The sequence below is a fragment of the Muscardinus avellanarius genome (assembly GCF_963383645.1).
Source record: "Muscardinus avellanarius genome assembly, chromosome: 1".
In the NCBI taxonomy this organism is placed as follows: domain Eukaryota; kingdom Metazoa; phylum Chordata; class Mammalia; order Rodentia; family Gliridae; genus Muscardinus; species Muscardinus avellanarius.
The window spans coordinates 237,941,095-237,966,845 of record NC_137786.1 but is presented as its reverse complement, the minus strand read 5'-3'; the positions used below and the strand labels follow the sequence as shown (position 1 = coordinate 237,966,845).

General features: G+C 58.3%; 1 protein-coding gene and 1 pseudogene across 2 annotated transcripts; one reads left to right on the top strand and one right to left on the bottom strand.

Annotated features, from left to right (window-relative positions):
* Positions 1-10,097: 10,097 nt before the first annotated feature.
* On the bottom strand, positions 10,098-11,387 carry INS (insulin; the record flags this gene model as incomplete). The annotated part of the gene is made up of 2 exons (XM_080719223.1): positions 10,098-10,243; positions 11,201-11,387. The coding sequence occupies 2 exons, from the start codon at positions 11,385-11,387 to the stop codon at positions 10,098-10,100; spliced, it is 333 nt and encodes a 110-aa protein (XP_080575349.1).
* Positions 11,388-24,224: 12,837 nt separating this feature from the next.
* Positions 24,225-25,223, top strand: LOC308261727 (mortality factor 4-like protein 1; annotated as a pseudogene). Its single transcript has one exon. The product of its transcript is annotated as a mortality factor 4-like protein 1 (transcript).
* Positions 25,224-25,751: the final 528 nt, after the last annotated feature.

The window sequence follows — 25,751 nt, the reverse complement described above, 5'->3', positions numbered from 1 at the left end:
CAACACTGTGCATTAGGGGGTGGGGCTTTGGCCCACCCCTGACCCAGCGGAAAAGGCATTTGTGGGTGTGGGCATCAACCGGAAGCACTCCTTGTTAGCTAGGGGGTGGGCACTGTGCAGAGGGGGTGGGGGGTGGGTGTGACGTCACTAGAGTGACAGCTGACAGTCACTTGATACCCTGGAATGTCTGTGGGCGTGGCACTGGTAAAATGGGGGCGGGACTAAGTTTTTAAAATCAAGGGTTCGAGAATAAGCAGAAAAATTGTATTTTAAGTGATTGCAATACATGTATGGTGCAATGCGTCCGTGTTTTTTATATTCTATGCGCCGATGCCTCACCTAGGAGGCTTTCCCCTTCTCCAATCACATCTGCCCTCACCCCCACCCTCCATATATGGTACTAGGTACTAAGCATACTACTGCCAGTGATAGGCAGGAGGCAGTAGTGACCGCTCGCGGGCATTCGGGGGTAGTGAGACCGACCGGACCCAGCCGTCTGAGCCCGGGTAAAACCCCAATTAAGGCCGAGCTTCGCTGCTGGCAGTATCCGAGGAAGGGCTCAGGTAGAAGTGCTACCTGAATGGACTAGACCTCACTGGGAATTTGAGAGTTCTGCTCATAGGCTTAAGAAAGGGAGGAAGGTCAAACCTGACTTAAAGAGGCAGAGACGTGCACCCCACCCCAGGGCCACCAATCCCACCCTTCCTGTGGGTTTGAACCCCAGTCACTGGGTGTTATCTTACCAAGTTTACCAGCTATATTGGGAGTGTGTGTGTGTGTGTGTGTGTGTGTGTGTGTGTGTGTACTGACTGGGGACTGAACCCAGGGGCATTATACCTCCGAGGTACACCCCCAGCCCTTTTTACTTTTTGTTTTGAAACAGGGTTTCACTAAGTGCCTGAGTGGCCTTGAACCTGGGATCCTCCTGTCTCAGCCTCCCAAGTACTGGGGTTACAGGCGTGGGCCACCACAGCCGGCTCATTCCGCCCTCTCCCTCTGTCTTCCAAGCCCTTACCTGAACTCCCTTTATTCGTGGGGGGGATGTGCATATATGGGGAACATGGAGCTTTCGGTGGGGAAGAGAAACAGACTCCAGGAAAACTCAAATCCGAAGTGTCCTCAAAGCATGAAAGCGTTTGAGAGCCGGACTCTCCCGTGAGAGGAGAGCAGGCGGGTCGTCATTAGACATTAGGATGAGGAGGGTGGCAGGGGTGCCAGTGATCCCCGCCAGGTCTGGGCACATGGCAGGGAGGGAGGGAGCAGTTACCTGTTCTCTCAGGCTGTTGTTCTGCTTTGGGTTCCTGTGTCTCCAGGCGCTGGGCATGTGCCCCCTAGTGTCCGCTGCAGGACGCCTCAGTGTTACAAGGAGCGCGTTCAGGGCCTCTAGGGACACTTGTCTGGACTTCCCAGGCTGGCGGCGGGAGTCCAACGGCTGGAGGGCTCACCTGAGCCAGTGACTTTCCATGGAGACCCATCGGGTGGGTGCCCTCAGACCGAGGAAGTGGAAGGCAGCCCACAGACAAAACCCTGGGAGAGTGGAGACTTCTGCTCCCCTGGAGAAGCCGGGCACCAGGCCATTTTGTCCATCAGGATCTTGGATTCCAGGGAGTCGGAGCAAGGGGAGGGGAGGGGGCACGGAACAGTCAAGGTGAAGATGGCTCATGGGGAAAGAGTTAATCCATGGTGCCACTGAGGCAGGGCTACAGGCACTGGGCATCAGTGAGCTGGGGCGTGAGGGCTGTGGCCGCCAGTGTTATAGTCTGGGTTTTCTATAGGGGACGCTGGCCTACAGGGTACATAGGTGGGAGGGACCATAAAAGGAACAAAAATTGAGGTGCAGGAGCTAAAGGCACACTATTGCAACAATCCCATTACGTCCTGCCCGGGAGAGAGTGGGTGCATCTAGTCGGGTCCTGATTTATGCATCAGAGAACTCAGGTACCCCAGGACTCCCCGGTGCCAGAGTTCCCGCCACAGGGCCGCTTACATGGCCTTATACTGACACCTGGTGGCCAGTTATATAATTACAACGAAACTACCCCAAGTTCTCAAATCGGGGCTCTGGGAGGCTCTGATGGGATGGAGGCCGGGACCACTGACCCCCTAAGGAGAGAGACCCCTGCAGGTGCCCCCTGCAGGGCACAGGGGGCTTCGGCATCCTCATGCTTGGCTCCCAGGCGCTTTTCTGCTATCCTGGCATTATAGAACGTGGGTCTGCAAATCCTCCCTTTCCATGCCCCTGTCCCAGAGACGTGTGGCCTGGTGCACACCCGAAGCCACAGCTTAAACCCAGAACACCTCCCTGAAGCATCCATTTTGTTCTGATCTCTCAGAACAAATGTTTTATTTGTATAAATATATACATATAAAACATAGTTCTCTCAGAACTATGTTTTATTTGTATAAAAATGAAATTTGATCACATTATTGCAAGGACCCAGAGCAGAATGTTGGGACCCCCGTTCAGAGGCAGGATTTTCCCTGGAGGAGCAAGGGCTGGCCGAATTTCATTCTCAATTCCCACTCGCAGCCCACCCTGCACCACCTGCAAAATAGGGTTTTCCAAACCTGGCCCAAGCCTGACACCGTGTGGCCACTTGAGGAGTTGCGTCCTCAGCTTCAGTGGGCATCAATTGTGCCCTCGGTTTTGTAATCACAGTACGTAGAAGGCTGAGACAGGAGGATCACAGTTGGAGGCCAGCCTCGATAATTTAGCAAGGTCCTCGGCAAGCAACTTAGTGAAACCCTCTTTCAATATTAAAAAAAAATAAGAGCCAGGCATAGTGGCGCACGCTTGTAATCCCCCCGCTTGGGAGGCTGAGACAGGAAGGTCACACAGGTTCAAAGCCAGCCTCAGCTACTTAGTGAGGCTCTCAGCAACTTAGTGAGACCCTGTTTCCAAATAAAGTATAAAATATCCCAGAGGTAGAAAGCCCCTGGGTTCCACCCCCAGTAACACACACACACACACACACACACACACACACACACACACACTGACCTTCACATAACCACTGTGTCCTTTATAACAGTTTGGAAATAAAGATAAGGAAAGACTGGCCCAGAGCCCCACCCTGAACACACTGCTTTTGCCCCTAGAGCCGCGTCTCTGGGGGCTGGGGGCCCGGTGACACCAGGCAGCAGCCTGTCGGGGGTCAGGCCATCTCCGAGGGCCTGGGGGGACTGTCTGGGGGCCCAGGGACTCATCCAGTGCAGCCCACACCCCGGGCATCAGAGACGGGGAGCAGCGGGCAGGAGGGCGGGAGGCTGACCTCATTCAGATCCTTGCGGGTCCACAGGAGGCGCACCTCCCTTCAGACGCGCTGGGCTCCGCGGGAGGCGGGAGGCCCGGCCCCAGCTATGTGCTACCAGAGGCTCGGGCCGCCCTCTCCTCGCGGGCGTGAGGCTGTCTCTGCTCACCTCCCTAGCTGTTGAGTAGCCGGCCCCCTACTTGGGGGAGGACTCCTGAGTTGGTTTTCTTTGGGGGGGGGTCTGGGGACGGAACCCAGGGGCATTTGACCTCTGAGCTACACCCCCTGCCCTATTTTTTATTCTTTATTTTGAAACAGGGTCTCATGGAGTTGCAGAGGGCCTCACTAAGTAGCTGAGGCTGTCCGTGAACGGCGATCCTCCTGTCTCTTGGGATTACAAGCGTGCGCCACCACGCCCGGCTTGGAGTTGGTTGTTTTTGTCTTTGTGTTTGGTACTGGGGATGGAAGCCCAGCTACTCCCTCAGTCCTTTTATTATTTATTTAATTTTTTAAAATTTTCTTGCGGTACTGGGGATTGAACTCAGGGACATATTACCTCTAAGTTGTGCTCCCAGCCCTATTTTTTTTTTTTTTTTTTTTTTTTTGGTACTGGGGATGGAACCCAGGGGCATTTGATCTCCGAGCTACACCTATTTTTCAGTCCTATTTTTCAGTCTGTTTGTTTGGTTTTTTTTTTTTTTTTTTTTGAAACAGGGTCTCACTGAGTTGCAAAGGGCTTTAGTAAGTAGCCGAGGCTGTCCGCAAACCCAGATCCTCCTGTCTCTGCCTCCCAAATGCTGGGATGACAAGCTTGCGCCACCATGCCCAGCCCAGTCTTATTTTTTATTCTTTATTTTTTTATTTTTTTGTGGTACTAGGGAGTTAACCCAGGGGCATTGTACCTCCGAGTTATACCTCTAGTCCTATTTTTTAGTTTTTTACTTTTTTTAAAACAGGGTGTCACTGAGTTGCGAAGGGCCTCACTAAGTAGCTGGGGCTGTCCTCAGACTGTGATCCTCCTGTCTCAGCCTCCCGAATGCTGGGATTACAAGCGCGCACCACCATGCCCAGCAGTCTCTGGAGTTTTCTGCAGGGAGGGCCTATCCGGAAAGGGAGTGGCCGGCCCTCTGGCAGGGATGGGGCTCTGGGGGCCTTCATGGGGAGGCCAGGAGACAAAGCTCCCTCCACCATAAAGCCCCAGGCCCAGGACGCAGCCCTTGTTGGCTCCTGGGCCTCCTGGCCCTTCCTGGGCTCTGCCTTCAGCAGCCCCATTCTCCTCTCGGTCTACCCCAAGACCACCTCAGGGCGTCCATCCGGAGTGAGCCGACCCACTCCCTTCCATATATGTATGGGGGGCATGAGGCTGCTGCCTTCCGTGGAAGACCCTACAGATCCCCCTGCGCACGAGGCCGAGGCCAGGACCGGAGCCGGCCTCAGGGTGCTGTCTCCATGCAACAAAGGCCAGAGAGGAGCCGGGACTGGCCGGAGACACCCGGCGGGACGGAGTCTGGACGGGCCTCCTGGGGGTGGGCAGGGCGCCCTGTCCCCGCTCATCTCCCCACACTGCCCGAAGCCCTGCCCGGCCCACAGGGACTGGCCCGCAGGACAGAGTTGTGTGGCCGTGGGTATCGAGGACCCCCACAGTGGACCCTGCTGGCCCGGGATTGGCTGAGAAACTGTGGCAGGCCCAGGAGAGAGAGGGCAGGTGAATTCACACCCCGCGTCCCTCCCTGGGGCCTGCTTCCTGCTCCTGCCTCTGGCATGTGCAGGAGGGAGCAGAAGGCTGGGCGCGGGCATGGCTTGGCCCCTGGAGGAAGGAGCTGAGGGCCGTGAGCCAGCCATGCCAGGGGCTCTGTGCCCACACACTCCACCACGCCCAGTTGCCAGCCGGCGCTGTCTCCCAGGGTTCCCTTCTGAGGGATGAGAGATGTCAAGTCATTTCCCCAAGGCCACATGGCCGTGAACGGCATAGCCAGGACATCAGCCGCAGCCGGCCTGGCCCCCCACCCCCGGGGGCTCTGAGGAGGCTGGGCGTACAGGGAGGCCAGGGCAGGGCCTGTCGCTTCTCAGACCACAGACTTCAGAACACAGCTGCCCTCATCTTCCTCCCTTGACGGCTCTGGAGAAGGGCCTGGGCCAGCTCCTCATGAGCTGAGGCCAGTGGGTGGCATAGGCTTCAGGGACCCCGGTGGTCCCTGCCAGGTCTGAGGGGTGGACTCATTCTGAAGGCCCCTGTGCCTGTGGACAGGGACCCTCCTCCAGGAAGCCCCCTGCCCGCCCGTTTCCGCCTCCTGCTCCCCAATTCTCGGCCGATTCTTCCCCACCCGCTCATCCCGCTCTCCCACAGTGGCCCAGTGATGCAGGTACCACCTCCCTCCGCTGCCCAGGCTGGGGAAGCTTTGCTTGGACCTCGGCGATCGGGCCTCAGAGAGCCTGGCAGCCTCTGCCGGTGCTCAGGTTTGGAGCCTCAGCCTAGCAGGCCCCGCAGGCCCACCCCCTCTCAGTCGGTCCTCGCTGCTCTGGCCCATGCCAAGGACCTGGGGCCCAGAGAGGGTGAGGAGGCGTCCCAAGCCCTGTCGGCAGCGGGGCCGCAGTGGGCCTCAGGGGTGCGCAGGGGCTGCGGCTGGGTGGACATGGATCCGAGGTCCGCGTGAGGGTGGGCTTTGAAGAACAGAGGGGTGCGCGGAGTCTCAGCGTGAACAGCCGCGAGCTGGCTCTGTCTTCCACAAACACAGATGGACCGGGAGGTCAGAGGGGGCCGGTGGAATGCGGGCCGGCTCTGTGCCGTCTCTGGTTCTGAACGCTCGCGCTGGGCTGGGGGAGGGCTGCTGGGAGCCCAGGGTCTGCAGACTCCAGGCTGGGCGGCCTTGAGAACCACGTTTGTGGCAGGGAAAGGCACCCTCCTCCGTGGCTCTTCTTCAGAGCTAGGCACTCTGGCAGAGGCTCACCCAGGGCTGCAGGCTTGGCCTGGGTACATGGGGCATCGCACTATACTGACCCTCGGCACGTGGGATCCTGACTTTGACCTATCATGTGCTCATGGGTCCCCCAAAACCCTTCCTGGGGCACCATGCTGGAGAATGAGGTTTCTGGGGACCTTCTGGCTCGGACCCAGGCCCGCTTCCGGCAGACTCTAGGGCCGGGGGTCAGGGATGGGCGCCCACGGCAGCAGATGGACAGGAAGTGGGGGGTCTGGGCCGAGGTTGGGGCCACCTGGTTGTGGGGGAGTGAGCTGAGGACACCGGGAAGGCCAGCAGGGTGCTTGGCGCCGGCACTGCGTGGCTGGGCCACACGGGATGGGATGGCGACGGCCGGACCTCCGGCGGCTCCACTTTCTAAGGAATCTGCCTCGCTGTTCTGCGGCTCGGGCCAGAAACAATAGTGGGGAGGGAGGGGAGGCCCCATCCCTGCGGCCACGCTGCCTCCCCAGGCCCCTTCCCTGCCCCCAGCACCCTTTGCTCTCCTCTCAGTGCTGGGCCGAGTGAGGACAGGGAAAAGAACCGGCCGGCCCAGCTGGGTCCCGCCTGAGGCCCTGGCACCTGAGCCCCCGCCACCCGCGACTACCAGGGCCCTTCTGGTCCGCGTGGCCGAGGCGGCTCCTCGCAGATTAGAGTAAGCAAACCCTGGACGGATGGGGACCAAATCCCCCACTGGCCCCTGCCTCGGGATCCCCAGGGCCCTGGGCCCTCCACTGCCTGGACACGGCCAGCCTGGCCCCGGGCTTGTTTGCCCAGACACAGCATGGTGGGAAGGGTAGTTGCCTCTAACCTCTCTGGGTCTCTGTGACTCTAGGGGGCTGGAAATAGGGGTCCCATTTTAGCTTCAGACACTCAGAATATGGTAGAGCCCTGACCTTTTCCCTACAATTTCCTGGCCATCTAGAAAGCTGGCCTGGGGCCCCCCGGGCACTGGGACTGCATCATCATAACCTCTTCTTCCCCCTACGCCTCCTGCGCCAGGGTCCAGGGCGGCCAGCCCAGTGGGTGACCCCTTGAATCCCTACAAAGGCTGACCCACAAAGAGCGCCTCAAAAGTCGGGCTTTGGTGCCCTCTGCTGGCCGCATCTATGAATGACCGCTCCTGGCTACATTGTCCAGGGTCTGCGTGTCTCCTACCTAGCCTCTAAAACAACCCCCTGCGTGGGGGGGGGGTCCACCCAAGTCTGTGGACAGGCTCCCCAGGGACCTCCCTCCACCCACAGCCTATCTGGGGGCCCATGGCATGATGGGCAGCCCCAGCTCGGCCCAGGGAGGTCAGACTTCAGGGCAACTTGGTCCTGGGCAGGACAGTGAGCACTGGGCCTTCAAGAGCAGAGGGATGCCCCCTTGGCATCCCTGTGGCCACATCCCACGCCCCTCAGGGTCTTCTCAGGCCTGGAGAACAGTAAGGATAGTCAATATTTACTGCTGGCCGGGGCAGGCAAACACTGCCCCTGTGGCCAGGAACAGGTGCCAATTCATGGGTGCCAAGAGCCAACGCAATCCAGGAATCCCGGGTGGAGGCAGACACCCTGGTGGAGTGTCCTGGCTGGGTAGGGGAATGAGCAGACAGGCCGTCCCCAGGCCTCAGTTTCCCCTTTTGTAGCATAGGCCTGTTACCTAATACGACCAGGCAGTGTTCAGGGCAGGTGTGTGGACTGTCCTCGGTGGCATCTCTGGGCAGAGGCTGTGAGGTGCACCAGGGCCCAGCAGGGCGGGGGGACCTTGAGGACCGGCTGCTTCTCTGCCCCCGACACCAGGGTGACAGGCACTGAGACGCAGCTGCCGGCCATGGCAGCCCCGTGGGCAAGTGAAGCCGGGATCCGAGGGCGGGCAAGGTCTGGAGATGCTGGGTGTCCCTCAGGCTTCTGGAAGGGACAGAGAGGCCTGTTGGGATTCTAGAGCCCCAGCCTGTGACCTGGGGCTCCAGGGAGAGTCCCCCTCCCAGGCCTGGGCATCCGGGGTCAGCACCCAGGCTGGTGCTTGTTAAGAGACTGGTCTGAGCCTGCCTCTGCTAGCTGCGCCCCAGGTCACCTTGGGCAGCGGACTCTCCTCTGGACCCTGGGGGAGAGGGGGCTACACACCTATCACTGGTCTCCAATTCCTGCCTTTCCAAGGACACAGTGGTGGGCAGAGGGCCTGGCTGGGAGGGCCGGAGGAGGGTGCTGGAGCAGGGCTCAGGAAGCCACACAGCATCCCATAGGCTTAAGGGAGCAGCCTTCCTCTGTCCTGAGGCTCAGGCCAGAGAGACAAGTCGGAGAACATTTGGCCCCTGCAGTGATGTTCCTGAGCCTCCCAAGCACCACCCAGAACCAGCCACAGTGTGGGTCCTGCACAGCTGGGCTGGCCTTGTAAGCCCCGGGACCCCAGAATGCTCCCCGGATCCTCACTCCCCTCCAGGGAGTTCATTAGTGCCTCACAGGAAGCCGCCTGCCTATCACCCTCCAGGGCCCGGCACCCTCGGCCAACAGCTGCTCCGAGGCAGGCGGACCCCAGGCAGCCTCCTCCCTGGCCTCAGCTCTGGCTGCAGCCATTCCATGGCATGTACCTCAGGTCCTGCAGGGCGCCCCGGCCTCTAGCCGCGTGGACCGGCCTGCAGGGTACTCCTGTGGGCAGATCCCAGCCTCCTCCTCCCTTCTCTTCCGGGTCCAGGGTCCTACTGTCCACCCTCCTGCCCATTTCTGGCTCCCCCTGCAGGGGTGGGGCTTGCTGGGGGCCTGAGGCATCTCCTCTATCTGGGGGGCACTGGTGGGGTTGCGGGGAGAAGGGCGATTGGGAGCACATCCACAGGGCTGCAGGAGGCATCTGCCCGCACAGGAGAGTCCGTGCCCTGCTCCGTGGCCAGCCTCTAGGTGGTCTGCAGCCCCGGACCCAGCTACCCCAGCCTGCCGGGCAGAGCTGTGGTTCAGGTACAGATTGGTTTGGCTTGGGTAGCAGCGGACTGGCCAGGGTCACCTGCTGACCTTATAGGCTTCGGCTACCACAATGGGCTCACCCTGGGCTCTCTTGTCCACCTAGGCTGGGAGCCACGCTGTGCTCATCAGGGGCTGAAGAGGCCCTCCCTTTGTGTCAGAAGCCCCTCCCCCAGAGCTGGACCCAGCGTGACCCCGGGTGACCTTGTCCTCGGGGCCTGAGGCCACTCCTGGGGGTGACCAGGTCACTGGCTAAAGGACGCTGGCCAGTGGCCCTGCCTAGCAGGAGGGAGAGGTTGGGAGGTACCAGAAGAGCCTGGCCCTGGGGCTCCTCAGGGCCCACAGCTGGGGCACCCCTGGGCCTGGGGTTCTGAGGGCCTGCCCAGCACTGCGGGGGTCCTGCAGCCTACCCTCGGCCCAGCGTGGCCTCCGGCCTGCCCTGCTTCCTGGTGGCAGTAGTGGGTCACTTAGAGTGTCGGCTGGCCAAGGTTGGGGACCGAGGCTGTCGCCAGCCCCTCAGAGACGGGGGCTCTATGAGGGAGGCCCAGCCTCGGCAGCCTCTGGGCCCTTCTCCATCCCCACCCACAGGCCCCTGTCCCCAGCCCGGCCTTTTCCCTGACCAGGCACTCCATTCAAAGTAGCTCTAGAAACAGCCCCTGGGAGGGCTGGAACTTTCTGGCCCACTTCCTCTAAAAGTTCCTGGTGGCTTTGAGGGCCCTGGGCTGTGGAGCCAGGTGAAGGCAGCCCGGACCCCTCTGCCTGACCCCCAGCGCCCCCACAGGTGGAGGCACCGGGGGCTCCCTGCCTGGGGGAGGCACACCACCCCACTGTAGGTGTGGGAGGAGGAGGCACGGCAGACACCAGGCAGAGCGCACTGGGAGGAGTCTGGGGAGGGCCCAGAGACAGAGACGGCAGACAGTGGGCACGTTCCAGGGTTTATTGACGGCGGGTACCGGCTAGTTGCAGTAGTTCTCCAGCTGGTAGAGGGAACAGATGCTGGTGCAGCACTGCTCCACGATGCCGCGCTTCTGCGGGACCGCCTCCGGCGCCAGGGCCCGCAGGCCGCCCGCCCCGGGGCCACCGCCCAGCTCCAGCTGGCCCACTGTGGGGGATAGCGGCAGTCAGGAGCGGAGGCCGTGCACCTGCCCCGCCCCCGGCTGGGGACGGACACGCAGGGCTCCAAGCCCACATCCCCTGGCCCCAGGTCAGTGCCACTCGGGGGTCTGAAGAGCTGCCCTTCGGTGCCTGCCCCCAAGCCAGGGAGCCCCAGGGGCAGGGCCTCCCGCCCGGCCCACTGGCCTGCCCTCTGTGGATTGCGGTGGGGCCTTTGCCTGCAGTCGGGATGGGGGCGCCCCCGTCCTGCCCCAGGCTCGTGTCAGCCTAGGAAGGTAGGTAAATGGTCTAGGGGGGCGTTTGCTCCAGACTGGTGGACAGGCATGCTCAGAGGGTGATCAGGTTGAGGCTCAGCCTCCAAAGGAGCCCCTCCCACACCTGCACCCCGGCCTCAGGGAGCTGCTCCCTCTTAGGAGGGACCAGGAAGAATTTTTTGTTTTGGTTCTGAAAATAGAACCCAGGGGCATCCCACCTCTGGCCTACACCCCCAGCCTCCTTTTTTATTTTAATTTAATCAATCTATTTATTTATTTGTGTGGAACTGGGGATGGAACCCAGGGGCATTCTACCTCCAAACTACACACCCAGCCCTCTTTTTTAATCTTTACCTTGAAACAGGGTCTCACTTTGTTGCAAAGGGCCTCACTATGAGGCTGGCCACGAACCGCGATCCCCCTATCTCAGCCTCCCAAATGCTGGGATTACAAGCGTGTGCCACGCCCGGCTTAATAGTTTTTATTTTGAAACGGGGCGAAGTTGCTGAGACTGGCCTGGAACCTGTGGTCCTCCTGCCTCAGCCTCCCAAATACCGGGGTGGCAGGCGTGCGCCACCACGCCCGGCTGAGGACGGCCTTCTGTTTCGGGAAGTCCACCCGCCTCCCGTGGGCAGCAGCTTGCTGCTCACCTGTCTCTGGGGGACGGTAGGGCGCTGGGGCTGGGGACTCACCCTGTGGTTCCTCCACCTCTCGGCGGGACTTGGGCGTATAGAAGAAGCCGCGCTCCCCGCACACCAGGTAGAGCGCCTCCACCAGGTGGGACCCACACAGGTGCTGGTTGACGAAGGCCTGGGCAGGGTCGGGCCCCAGGAGGGCCAGCAGGGCCAGCAGGGGCAGGAGGCGTGTCCACAGGGCCATAGCGGGAGGACGCTGACCTGGGGGCGGCCAGGCTTGAGGTTAGCGAGGGACCGGCGCCCTGCCCCAGGTGAGAAAGAAGCCCAGTCCCTCCAAGCAGCGCAGCCCCCCAACCGGGCAGCCCAGCGGGCCCAGAGCACAGACCTGACTATCCACTGCCTGGAGTGTAGCCGCGCCTGCCGGGTCCAGGGCCGCTGGTGCCGCTGACTTTATAACCCCGAGCCCATCTTCCCTGCCCCCGGCCCTCCACCTGGCTGGCCGGGGGGTCCCGGGGGGTCGGCAGATGGCCGGGGGCTGAGGCTGCAATTTCTGGCCCATTTCCCGGTGCTGGGTCTGCAGGAAGATCTCCTTACTCAACGGCTCCTCGCTCAGGCCCGGGGTCATTAGAGTCCTAATGAGCGGCGGGTGCTGGCCTCGCGGCTGGGGGCCACGTCTCCAGGAGAGCCAGGCAAACCCACCTGGCTGACACATTAGTCCAGGACAGCTGGTGGCTTCCCCGGGGGCCTTCGAGTGTCTGCCCCAGACCCCTGTCCTCAGTCCCCGGTGAATGTTGCGGGTGGAGGAGTGAGGGGCCACCTCAGACCCTCGGCCCAGCTGAGATGGCCACCGTCCCTGCGGTGGAGAAAGAAGGGAGAGCCCAGGGCAGGCGGCACGGGACCCCAGGGGCTGGCCCCATTCCCACCTTCAATGGGAGGGGAGCAGATCCCCAGGTCCCACCCGGGCACCCTGCCACCCAGCCCTTGTCCTCGGGCCTCTACCATTTCCCCTTCAGGCTGGGGCTGTGACCCCCCCCATCCCCTTGGGGTCACATATGAGACCCTGTAGTGTACCCTGACCAGTGTTCATTCCCCAAGGACAGGCACCAGGAGGCCCAGCCCGGCCTCTGGCTGATGCGTGCGTTCTGAGTAAGTCCCAGGCGGAGGCCCTTCACAGCCTGCACTTGGAGGGGTGGGAGCGTCCTGCGCCCTGCCTCCTGTCCCAGCCAGCCCGGCCTCTACCCCGATTCCCCTTCCCCAACCTGCCAGCATTGAAACCCTCTGCCCAGGGCCTTGGGCCACGAAACCACTGGGGCCAGGAGCCCTCCCGGGCCCCAAACCTCAGGGCCCCACCCCTGTAGGGCTTGGTCGCCATCGGCTGAATGGTCTGAGCCCTTTCTCCTCCCCAGTGCCCCTCCACCGGGCTGTCTCTGCAGGTCCCCTGATGCTCACGGACCTGCAGCTGGGACAGGAGAGCTTAGGGCGGTAGCTGAATTTTTAAGACAAGTTGGGGGACACTGGGGCCTGGGGGACATAAACCCTTGCCAGGTCTTGCTGGGCTCACAACCTGCTTGGGTTCATCCAGGCCTCCCCCAGGGCGTCCATAGGGTCTCAGAGGCAGGCAGGGCCCCAGGATCTCAGTGGGCCTTCTGGATCCCCCTAGGTCATAAAGAAGCCTATCCCAGTCTCAGTGGTGCTCAAGGTGTACCCTGGGGTCTCAATGAAGCTACAACCTTGTCCAAGATACATATTAGTTCACGGGGCCCAGGGTCTTCCGCAGGGTCTCATATGGTTCAGAGGCTTCCCCCAGCATCTTGGTGGGCCCTTCCCAGTGTCTTAAGGAAGATAATGGCCTGGTCCAGTGTCATTAGGCCCTGGACCTTCCCCAGAGTCTCTGTAAGGTCTAAGACCACTCTTTTTTTTTTTTTATACTGCAATACTGAGAATGGAACCCAGGTGCATTCTACCTTCAAGCTACATCCCCAGCGCTATTTTTTATTCTTTATTTTGAAACAGGGTCTCACTGAGTTGCCAAAGGCCTTACTAAGTAGCGGAGGCTGTCCGCGAACCACAGTCCTCCTGTCTCAGCCTCCCAAATGCTGGGATGACAAGTGTGCGCCATCACGCCCAGCTAGACCATTCTTAAGGAGGATCCCGTTTGTCACTGGGGCTAAGGCCTGTCTCAGGGTCTCTCTGAGGATTACGGCTTTCCTGACTGTCTCTGTGGGGCTAGCAGCCTCACCCAGTGCCTGTAGAAGGATCGCAGTTTCCCCCGGAGTCGTAATGGGACTTAGAGCCTTCTGAAGGGTCTCAGCCTTCTTCAGGGCCTCGGTGAGGCTCTTCGGTGAGACACCATCCTGAGGTCTCAGTGAGACTGAGTCTTCCTTGGGGTTTCAGAGGCGCTTAAGGCCTTCTATGGAGTTTTAGCCAAATTATCTGTAGTCCTCAGAGCCCCAAAGCCTCAGACATCTCCAGTGTCTTAACAAGGTCCACAGCCTTCTCAGGTTCTCAGAGGGGATCACAGCACTCCTTTGCACTGCACAGGGGCCCAGTGCGGCTCACCTGCATGGCCAGAGTCTTAACAGAAACCACAGACCTTCCAAGGGTGTCTTCGGGGCCCGGGGCCTTCCCCAATGTTCAGTGGGACATAAGGGTTTCTTTCTTTTATCTATTTGTTTTTGTGGTACTGGGGGTCAACCCAGGGGCTCTTCTACCTCTGGGTTCTATTCCCTGGGCTATATTCCCAGACCTATTTTATATTTTACCTGGAAACAGGGTCTCACTAAGTAGCCAAGGCTGGCTTCAAACCTGTGTGATCCTCCTGTCTCAGCCTCCCAAGTGCTGGGATTACAAGCGTGCGCCACCACGCCCGGCTCATAAGGGTTTCTTGGGACACCAGCATGGCTCGCAGCCTTCTCCAGAGTCTTAATGGAGATTGAAACCTTCCTCGGGATCCCAGTGGGGTGAAAAATGCCCCAAGGGTCTCAATTCAGTCCAAGACATCTCCCAGCATATCTTAATGGGGTTCAAGGACTTGCTCAGGAAATCAAGGGGCTTATGGATCTAAGAACAATTTTCAGGGTCTCAATGGAAGCACAGGGCCTTCTCCTGGGGCTCACTGGAGCTCATGACCTTCCCCGGGGTCTCACCGGGGCTCATGGAATCCCCCAGAGTATCACTGGAGCCGCAGATCTTTCCCAGGGTCTCACTGGCGGTCACTACTTTTCCTGTGGTCATGGTAAATGCACAGCCTTCCCCAGGTAGCTGCCGAGGCTCACCGGCTTCCCTAGGGTCTCAGCTGGGCTCAAGCTCCGCCCCAGTATCTCACTGGCTCTAACAACATTTCCCTGGTATTAATGGGACTCAGGGCCTTCCCCTGGATCTCACCATGGACCACGGCCATCCACGGTGCATTGCTGGAGTTCATGGACTTGTCCAGGAACTCCCAGGGACTTCTGGCCTTCCAGGGTTCCACCAAGGCTCATGGTTTTCCCATGGTCTCGCTAGGACTACTGGCATCCCGGTGAGACTCACTGTACCCAGTTCTTCCAAAGTGTCTCCCTGCATCGGACGGCCTTTCCCGGTGCCCCACCCATCCCCACGAGCTTCCTCCCTGGGGTGCATAACCTTTCTGAGGTCCTCCCTATGACTCATGCGCTGCTCCAGGGTCTTACTGGGCTCAGGGCCTTTGTTGTACTCTCACTGGGGTCTGCAAACTCCCCCCAGATTCCCTGTGGATCAGGGCCTTCCCCAGGTCTCATTGGTATCCATGGCAGATTCTCCATAAAACTCACGGATTTCACAGATTTTATCTTGGGTCAGAGACTCCCCTGGATCTCAGTGATGCTGAAATTTCCCCCAGGGTCCCATCGCTCATGGAAAGTTTTCCATAAAATGCATGGACTTCACAGATTCCCTCTTGGGTCGAGCCTTCCCCAGGCCTCAGTGATACTGAAGGCTTCCCTGAGGTCTCACTAGTTCTACTGACCTTTCCCGGGTCCACACTGCCGCGCCTTTCCAGTTCCTCGTTGGGCTACGGCCTCCCAAGAGTCTCACCGGGTTTAATGACATTTACCAAGTTTCAGTGGCACTCAGGCCTTCCCCAGGGTCTCAACACATACCTTTCGCGGAGTCTTACTGGGACCCAACAGCGTGGTGTTCCCCAGGATTTCATGGTGGCTCACGGCTTTTCCTGAGGCCTCCTGGGGTCTCGTGGCCTTCCGCAGGGTCTTGCTGGGCCTGAAGGCGTCACGCGTGGCACCCCATTTCCCAGTCTCGGTGGTGCTCACCGGCCCCCGCAAGGGGTTGCTTGTGGCCATGTCTCTTTGATGTTCAAGTGGGTCTCAGTGGGGCTGTCAGCCTTTCCCAGGGTATCACCAGGACTCACAGCCTTGCCCACAATGTCCCTGGTGCTTACAGCCTTCCTCGACATCTGAATAAGACTCGGGGCATTCAGCAGGGTCTCAGTCTGGCTCGTGGCCTTCCCCAGGGGCTCAAAGATGCTGAAGGCCTTTTCTGGGGTTTCACGGGGTCAGTGGACATGTGGCCCTCCCGATAACCTAACTGTTCCCACAGCTCTTTTCAGGGCCTCTCTGGGTCTCAGGGCCTCCCCGAGTGTCCCTCTTGGGTTTAGGATTTTCCTTAGTGTCTTATGCAGGCTCAGTAAGTCCCCAAAGCCCCACGGGGTCTCATGGGCACCCCCCGGCTCTCACTAAGGCATCATGCCTTCTCAGAGCCCGTTGTGTCTCGTAGCCTTCCCCAGGGCCTCACCGGTCACTAGGCTTTTCATCGGTATCTAAATCATGCTCAGGGCCTGACGCAGGGTCTCACTGGGGCTCCTGGCCTAGCCAAGGACCCCAGTGGGGATCAGAGTCTGTCCCAGAGTTACGCTGAGCGCAGCGACGTTTCCCTGGGTTTCCAGGAAGCTAAGGGTCTTCCCCTGGCCTCACTGTAGATCACAGGCTTTCCCAGGGTATCACTGTGGCTGACAGAATTCCCCAGGATCTCACTGGAATGCCTGGCCTTCCCCAGGGTCTTAGTGGGGCTCAGGCCTCCCCCAGGTTCTCACCGGTGCCCACCACATTTCCCAGGAATCCTGGAATCCCGGTCTTTCCCAGTGCCATGATGGGTCTAGCTGACATTTCCATGGGTCTCGGGTTAGGTCAAGGCCTTCCCCTGGGTCTCCCTGTAAATCATGGCCTCTCCCAGGGTGCCGCTAGCTGACAGGCTGCCCCAGTGAGACCCTGGCCTTGCTCTGAGTCTCACCGGGGCTTCACCACCACCCTGCCTGCGTTTCCCAGAGGCACGCGGCTTTCCCAGGGCCGTGTTGTGGCTTGTGGTGTTCCCCAGGATTTCATGGTGGCTCACGGCTTTTCCTGAGGCCTCCTGGGGTCTCGTGGCCTTCCGCAGGGTCTTGCTGGGTCTGAAGGCGTTCCCCAGAATCTCACGTGGCTCCTGTCTTTCTGTGAAGCCTCACTTAGCAAGGCCCTCAGCAATTTAGTGAGACCCTGTTTCAAAATGAAAAATAAAATTGGGCTGGGGGTGTAGTTCAGAGGTAAAATGCCTCTGGGTTCAGTCTCCCGTACCAGACACACCAAACAAATAGATGCAAAAACTCTCCCCACACTCCCACTAAGGCTCACAGCCTTCTCTAGGCCCTTGTTGGTGTTCAGTGCATCTACCATGGTCTCCCTCTAACTCGCAATCTTCTCCAGGGACTCACTGGGCCGTGGGCTTAGTTAAGGCTCTCAGCCTACCCCGAGTCTCTCTGGGGCTCACAGGTCCCTGAAGGGTTTATCTGGGGTGCATGGCTCTCCAGAGTCTTGCTAGGGTCCAGGGCCCTCCCTAGTGTGTCTCGGTCTCAAGGCCTCCCCCTGGATCTCACCGGGATTTGTGACCTTCCACGGGGCCTATAATTGTCTCCAGAGTCTCACCGGCACTCAGAGCCTTACTCATAGTCTACAAGGCTCCTGGATGTTCCTAGTCTCAGTGGGGCTCAGGGCCATCCCCACAGTATCAGCAGAACTCGCATTCTTAATGTGTCACTGGCACACACGATGGTGTCCAGGGTCTCCTTCTGGCTCCAGGACTTCGCCGTGTCTCAGGGGACGCACAGCCCTCCTGAAGGTCTCGCTGGTACGTATCGCCTCCCCCAGGGTCTCGCTGGGACTCAGCCTTAACAGAGATCTCACGGTGGCCCAGCACATCACCCCGGGTATCAGTGGGACTCTGCACCTTTACCAGGTCTCACCGAAGGTCACAGCCTTCACCACGTTCTCAAGAGGGGTCATGGCTTAGGGGCTCACTCGGGCTCCCAGCCTTCCTGAGAACCTCCATGAGACTGATATTTCCCTGGCTCTCACTGAGGAGCGGGGCCTTCCATGTATCTGCCTGGGGCTCGTGGACTTCCCTGAAGCTTCACTACACCTCATTACAGTACCCCGGCCTCCGCTGGACTGAGGGACTGTTTCAAGATCCCACTGGTATCAACACCTTTCCCACTGACTTATTTGGGCGTCTGGCATTATCCAGGTTCTCACTGTGGTCATGGCCTTTCCCACTAGGACTCATGGCTTCCCTAGGGTGTCCTGGACCCATGGCCTTCCCCACTAGGACTCATGGCTTCCCTAGGGTGTCCTGGGACTCATGGCCTTCCCCAGGGTGTCCTGGACCCATGGCCTTCCCCACTAGGACTCATGGCTTCCCCAGGGTGTCCTGGGACTCACGGCCTTCCACAGGGTGTCCTGGGATTCACGGCCTTCCCCAGGGTGTCCTGGGACTCATGGCCTTCCCCACTAGGACTCATGGCCTCCCCCAGGGTGTCCTGGGATCATGGCCTTCCCCACTAGGACTCATGGCTTCCCCAGGGTGTCCTGGGACTCACAGCCTTCCCCATGGTGTCCTGGGACTCACGGCCTTCCCCAGGGTGTCCTGGGACTCATGGCTTCCCCAGGGTGTCCTGGGACTCACGGCCTTCCCCAGGGTGTCCTGGGACTCACGGCCTTCCCCCAGGGTGTCCTGGGACTCACGGCCTTCCCCAGGGTGTCCTGGGACTCATGGCTTCCCCAGGGTGTCCTGGGACTCACGGCCTTCCCCAGGGTGTCCTGGGACTCACGGCCTTCCCAGGGTGTCCTGGACTCACGGCCTTCCCCAGGGTGTCCTGGGACTCACAGCCTCCCCAGGGTGTCCTGGGACTCACGGCCTTCCCCAGGGTGTCCTGGGACTCACGGCCTTCCCTAGGGTGTCCTGGGACTCACGGCCTTCTCAGGGTGTCCTGGACTCATGGCCTCCCCAGGGTGACCTGGGATCATGGCCTTCCCCAGGGTGTCCTGGACTCATGGCCTCCCCAGGGTGTCCTGGGATCATGGCCTTCCCCAGGGTGTCCTGGACTCATGGCCTCCCCAGGGTGTCCTGGGATCATGGCCTTCCCCAGGGTGTCCTGGACTCATGGCCTCCCCAGGGTGTCCTGGGATCATGGCCTTCCCCAGGGTGTCCTGGACTCATGGCCTCCCCAGGGTGTCCTGGGATCATGGCCTTCCCCAGGGTGTCCTGGACTCATGGCCTCCCCAGGGTGTCCTGGGATCATGGCCTTCCCCAGGGTGTCCTGGGATCATGGCCTCCCCAGGGTGTCCTGGGATCATGGCCTTCCCCAGGGTGTCCTGGACTCATGGCCTCCCCAGGGTGTCCTGGGATCATGGCCTTCCCCAGGGTGTCCTGGGATCATGGCCTTCCCCAGGGTGTCCTGGGATCATGGCCTCCCCAGGGTGTCCTGGACTCATGGCCTCCCCAGGCTCCCACTGTGATTCGTGGGATTCACAGGTTCTTCCTGTGGCTCATGGCTTTTCTCAAGGACTCCCTGGGAACCATAGATTTCTCCAGTTCTCACAGGACTCAGGGGCTTCTCAGCTTTGTATGGGTGTCCAGATTTCCCCTGCAAGCCCACTGAGGCTCACAGATTTTCCCAAATTTTGCTTCATGACCTTTCCCTGGATCTCTGTGGTGCTCATGGCCTAACTTAGGGTCTCACTAGGACCCCTGGCCTTGCCTGGGTCTCCCCAGTGCTCACAGCCACGTTCAGGTTCTCACACGGCTCCCGGCCTTCCCAGGGCTTCACTGGCTTTCCTCATCCCCAAGCCTCGCTGATACACAAGGCCTCTGGCAGGTTCTCACGGGGACCATGGCCTTACCTAGCACACCGCTGGCACTTCCGACTTCCCCCAGGTTCTGTCTGAGGGTCATGACACGATCTCATAAGGGCCCATGACCTTCTGCAGGTTCTCACGAGGTTTCATGCATCCGCCGGTCTCTCACTGGGACCACCCCCTCACCAGTGTCTCCCTGCTACTCACGACCACCTCCAAGGTCTCTTTTGTGTGTGTGTGTGTGTGTGTGTGTGTGTGTGGTACTGGGGTTCCTAGAAGCCCTTCTACCTCTGGGCTACACTCCCAGACCTATTTTATATTTTTTATTTAGAAACAGGGTCTCCTAAGCCAGCGCGTACGGCTGGCTTTGAACCTGCACGATCCTCCTGGCTCCGCCTCCCAAGCACGGGGATTACAAGCGTGCCCACCACGCCCGGCTCCAAGGTCCCATTTTGGCTCAAGGACTTCCACAGTGTCTCACTGAGGACCAGGGCATCCCCCGAGGTCTCTCTGGGCCTCATGGCCTTAACAAGGGCCTCACTGAGGCTCAGAAAACTCCCCAGGGTATCAGTGGGGCTCTCAAAACTGGGCCCCTGGGTCCCATTGAAGATTACGACTTCTCCCACCATCTCAATAAAACTCATGGCTTTCCCCCTAGATTTTCACTGACCTAATGACATTTTGGGGGCTCCCTGGTCTCTGTGCCTCCCCTGGGTCTGACTGGATCATAGCTTCCGCGGTGTATCACTGGAGCTCAGGGACGTGCCCAGGACCTCACTGGGACCTCTGGCCTTCCCAGGTTCCACAAGGCTTGTAATCTTCTACATGGTCTCACCAGGTCTAATGGTCTTCCTAGGACTAATAAAGCCCTGGCACACAGTTCTCCAGTGTCTCGGTGCAGCTGATGGCTTTCCCCAGCCTCGGGCTTGGATACATGGCTTTCCCAAGTTTTTGCTGAGACTCAAGAGTCTTCTCCAGGGTCTTACAAGGCTCAGGGCCTTCCCCAAGGGGCTCGAGACCAGGTCCAAGGGGCTCGGGACCTTCCCTGTAACCTCACTGGGTCTCAGAATTTCACTGAGAAATTCACTTCCTCAAATTTCACTGTGAATCAGGGCCGTCTCCAGGGTTAGTGGCACTCGCAGGTGCCCCGGGGTGTGAATGATGCTGAAGGCCTTCCCAGGCTCTCACTGACTGTAATGACTTTTCTGAGTCTCAGTGTGCTGATGGCCGTCCCACCCCGTGTCTCACTCGGGCTCATTGCTGTTCCCAAAGCCTCACAGTGTCCCATCGCCTTCTCCAGCATCTCACCTGGGCCGAGGGGCTTGCCCACTGTCGCGATGGGGCACACGGCCTTCCCCACATTCCGACTGGGTTTCCAAGCTTCCCTCTTGAAAGGCTGGCCTTCAAATCCTCCTAGGGTCTCACTGGGTTCAACATTTCCCAGAGTCTCAATGGTGCTCATGGCTCTCCCCCAGGTCTCACTTGCAGGGGCTCGTAGCCTTCCTCAAGTTCTTCCTGGGTCTAGGAGCCTTCGCCAGAATCTCACTGGGGCTCAGAGCATGCCCCAGGGCTCGCTGGGAGGTAAGACCATCTCTAGGGTCTAACTGGGCCAAGCATCTTTCCCGGGAACTCACAGAGCTCGGGGCCGTCTCCATAATCTCACTTAGATTCCTTTGTGGCTCCCCGCCTTCCTCGGGGTCTCAGCTGAGCTCATGGCTGTCAGCAGGGTCTCAGGGAGACTCCGTCGTTGCGTGGCTTCACTGATGCTCACAACCTTCCTGTGTCCCAGTAATGACACCCATGGCCTTCAGTGATGCTCAAGGCATGTCCCAGTGTCTCACTGGGTCTAAGAACACTTCACAAGGTCTCAGTGGGGCTCAGAGCCTTCCCCAGGGTCTCAATGTGTCATCCCATTTCTAGGGTTCCACTTGGGCTCCAGCCTTCCCCTCTGCCTCACGGGGGTTTAGAGTTCCTCCCAAATCTCACTGGTTTTCATTGCTTTCCCCAGAGTCTTGCTGCAGCTAACAGCCTTCCTTAGACTGTCACTACACCCACTGTCCTTCCCCGCAGCCTCCTCGTGGCTCACAGACGTCCCCAGGGCCTCAACGGGAGTCACGGCCTTCTCCAGCATCTCAGTGGTCCTCATGGCCTTCCCCCGGTTACCATGGGAACCATAGCCTAACCCAACATCTCTCTGGGTCTCGTGACATGCCCCAGGCTCCTCGGGTTTTCACTATAGGTCCCCACACTCCCCACGTCTCCGTGACCTCACGACAATCTCCGTATGCTCACTGGGGCTCAGTGCCTCTCCAACGGCCTCACTGGGCTCATGACTTTCCCAAGGCCTCACGGCTGCCAGGCCCTTCCCAAGCGTCTCACTGGGGCTCACGGACCCCCGAGATCTCACAAGGATTTATAATCTTCCCCACAGGCTCTCTGGGACAAATATAGGTTTTCTGTTTGGTTGGTTTTTGTTGTTTTGTTTTATGATACTGGGGGGTGAACCAGAGATGCTCTACCTCTCAGCTATATCCCCAGCCCTTTTTATGTTTTTGTCTTAAAAACAGGGTCTTACTAGGTTGCTGAGAATCTTGCTATTTTGCCGAGGCTGACCTCGAACCTGTGATCCTCCTGTCTAAGTCTCCCAAGTACTGGGATTATAAGCTTACACCAGCTCGCCCAGCTGACAAATGGGTTTTTTTTTCTAGTCTCATTGTGGCTAACGGCCTTTTACATACTCAAGGCTCTGCCCAGTGTCTTGCTGTGGCTTACAGCCATGTCCAAGGTATCACTAGGCTCTGGGGCTTCCCCGGTTTCTCACTGGGGCTCCTGGCCTTTCCCTTTTCTCTAAGGAACTGACAATCTTCCACAGTTCTTACCAGAGCTTAGGGCTTTCTAGATTTTTTTTTTTGGTTAATGTTATTCTGGGGATTAAACTCAGGGGCATTCTACCTCTGAGCTAGACCCCCCAACCCTATTTTAATTTTTATTTTTAAAACAGAGTCTCACTACGCTGCTGAAGGTCCTGCTGAGTTGCTGAGACTGGCCTCAAGCCCACAGTTCTTCTGCCTCTGCCTCCCAAGTACTGGGATTACAGGTGTGTGCCGCCATCCTGCTTCTTCTATGTGATTTGACTGGGACTCATGGACTTCCCCAGGGCCTTGCTGGCGTTGAGAGCCTTCCGCATGATCTCACGGGGGCTCACGGCTTTCCTCGGTCTCGTCCTGTCTCACAGGGTCTCACTTGCCTCGGGGATTTCCTCACCATCTCATTGGAACTCATGGTATTAAAAAGAATGTCCCGGGCGTGGTGTGGGGCACGCTCGTGATCCCCGCACTTGGGAGGCAGAGACAGGACGATCGCGCAGGTTCGAAGCCAGCCATGCTGGCTTAAGAGACCCTGTTTCCAAATAAAAATATAAAAAAAATAGGTGTCTGGGAATGAAGCTCAGAGGTAGAAGGGTTTCCAGGAACTCCAGTACCACCAAAAAAAAAAAAAAAAAGAGTGGTAATCTCTCCTAGTAAGAAATATCCTAGTGCAGTGATCTCTTCAAACAGAAAGCACAAATAGGGGAATGCAGAGGTTTATTTAGGGAAATGGGGTACAGCTCAAAAGAAGGCTGTGATAAAGGGATTCCAGAGAACCGTCGGGGGCCACCCATTTCCGGAAGTGGAAAATGGTGGCGAGCTCTCTGCCTGGCGGGACTTATTTACTCCGGAAACCTTTGTCTTCATGCATGTGCACTCAGGGGAGGAAAACGATCTCCTTTTGCGTTACAGCTTAGTGCATCCGTGCTGCCCCACCGTGTTGGAAATTTTCCTCCATGTGCCAACGCGAAACAGAGGTTGGGGTGGGGGCATCTAAAATGGTGATTGCAATCGGGCAGGGAGTCTCCTTGTCTCTTCCTGAGGGCTGGCCGGATCCTCTGCCCCTCCCTTTCCCTGCTCGGCTCATGTCTAATCGATGTCTAATGATGGCATTGCCAGTGGTCTCCCCGGGATCTCGGTGTCCCCAAGGCTCTCGATGGCCGTGTCCAGGGCCTCACTGTGATCTCTGCCTTCCCCAGGCTCTCCCTGAAGGTCATGACCTGCACAGCATCACCGGGGCTCCTGGCCTTCCCTAGGGCCTCACGAGGGCTGACAGCATCTCCTAGGGCGGGGGAGTCATGGTGTTCACAGTGTCACGCTGTGTCTAGTGACACTTCTCTGAGTCTCGAGGAGGCTCAGGGCCTTCGCCTGGGTCTCGCTATAAAGCATAGCCTTTCCTAGGGTATCACGGTAGCTGATGGGCTTTCCCAGAAACCCACCGGGACTTCTGGCCTTCCCCAGGGTCTCTCTGGAGCTCACGTTTTCCCCCAGGGTCTCACTGGGGCTAACGGCTGTATCGAGGAACTCTCTGGGACACGGTCTCATTGGTCCTACTGACGTTTTCCAGGTTCTCGCTGTGATCATGTCCTGTTATGGTGCTTCAGTGGGTCTCATGGCTTCCCAAGGGTCTCACTGGCTTTAGAGATGTTGAGTTTCAGAGTATCAGGTGCTCGCGGCCTTCCCAGGGTCTCACTTGTGTTAGGGCATTCCATGGAATCTCACCGGGACTCAACACCTGCCCAAAGTCTCACTGGATCTCACAGCCTTCCCCAGGGTTGCAGTGGGTGCGGCGATATTTCTGAGAGTCTCAATGGCGCTCATGGTCTTTCCCAGGGTGTTACTTGTGCTCATGACCTTCCTCGAGGTCTTAATAGGCCGCAGAGCCTTTCCCAGGGCCTTCTTGGGACTCCTGACCTTACCATGACCTCGCTGGTGCTCAGTGGTCTCCCTCAGAGCCTCACTAATAGTCATGGCCGAGAGCAGGCCATGCCTGACAGCACGTCTGACAACAGGGTAAAGTGCAGGGGGCGGTAGTCGGGGTGGTGGGAGACGGAGGAGGCGGTGAATCGCTTATAAATGGCGCCCAAACAGGACCCAAAGCCCTAGTTCCGGAAGGGTGAGCAGGTGTTGTGCTCTCATGGACCTCTTCCTTAGGAAGCACGGTGTGCAAAGGTTGCCATAAAGGACAAGCAAGTGGAACACCTTACCCATTACAGTGCTTGGGACACAGGTTGGGATGAACGGGTTCCAGAGAGCAGAGTGTTCACAGATGTGGACACCAATCTGCAGAAACAGCGCAACTCCAAAAAGCCAGCCAGGAGCAGCAGGCAGAAGGGAAGATGAGTGGGGCCGCTCCAGGAAATGAGACATCTGGCCTGCAGCAGAAAAATGTTGAAGTGAAAACAAAACAAAACACACAAAAAAGAAAAAGACACCTGGAAACGGAGATGGTGGAGGTACCAGTGAGACACCCCGGCCTCCTCGGACACCCAAGAGGGCCCGGGGAGAGCCTACTGTTAAAATGAAGAATCATTTAGGAACAGAGTCGAAATTAAAGCAAAGATTCCCGGGAGCCCAGAACCTCAGCTTGCTGATGGCTGGGACTGGATTACCAGACAGAAACAGCTCTTTCACCTTCCTGCCAAGAAGAATGTGGATTCCGTTCTAGAGGGTTATGCAAATTATAGAAGTCACGTGGAAACACAGGTAACAGAGTATGCCGTTCATGAAGTTGTGGCGGGGATAAAAGGCCGCTTCGGTGTCGTGTGGGGCACTCAGCTGCTCTACAAGTTTGAGAGACCGCGGTTGCCGAAATCCCTGCGGATCAGCCCGGGCACCCGTGTCTCAGGTGTACGGAGCGCCGCATCTCCTGAGATTATTTGTACCAGCTGGAGTGATGTCGGCCTCGACACCTCTGCATGAGAAGAGCCTTGCTTTATTACTAAATTATCTTCACGATTTTCTCAACCCCTGGCTCAGAATTCATCAACGTTCAGTGACCACGGAGCGGCTCCTCCTGCATACCAAGAGCGAGCCGTGAGGGGCGCTCGCGCACTCGCGTTGGGGCCTCTGTAAGCACATTTGTCCTTAGTCCTTCTCAGGTACAAACGATGGACTTTGAAGATGTCAGTGTGCAGCAGTTGGTGTTTGTTTTCTGTCTGATTTTAAACAAAAGAGGTTACCGCTTCTTTTTCCTTTTCTTGCTGTTTTCATTTCAAAGTTGTATTCAGTGACGGGCAACAGAGACATGCTGTCGGGGTTCTGCCGCCTGGTTGACAGAGCTGCTTTTGAATGCCGTGGTTCTATTCCTCTGACACGACGCACTTTTATAAAATGTGTTGAAGCATATGACAGAATGCTCTGATTCCTAGTGCCAAAGGTTCGATTCAGGGTATATAACTGACCACACGCATCCGTTTGTGCTCCACCGCTCATTTTAATATTATTATTATTATTATTATTATTATTATTATTATTTTATTTATTTATTTATTTATTTTTTGGTGGCACTGGGGGTGGAACCCAGGGGCTTTTCTACCTCCGGGCTATACTCCCAGACCTATTTTATACTTTATTTGGAAACAGGGTCTCACTAAGTTGCTG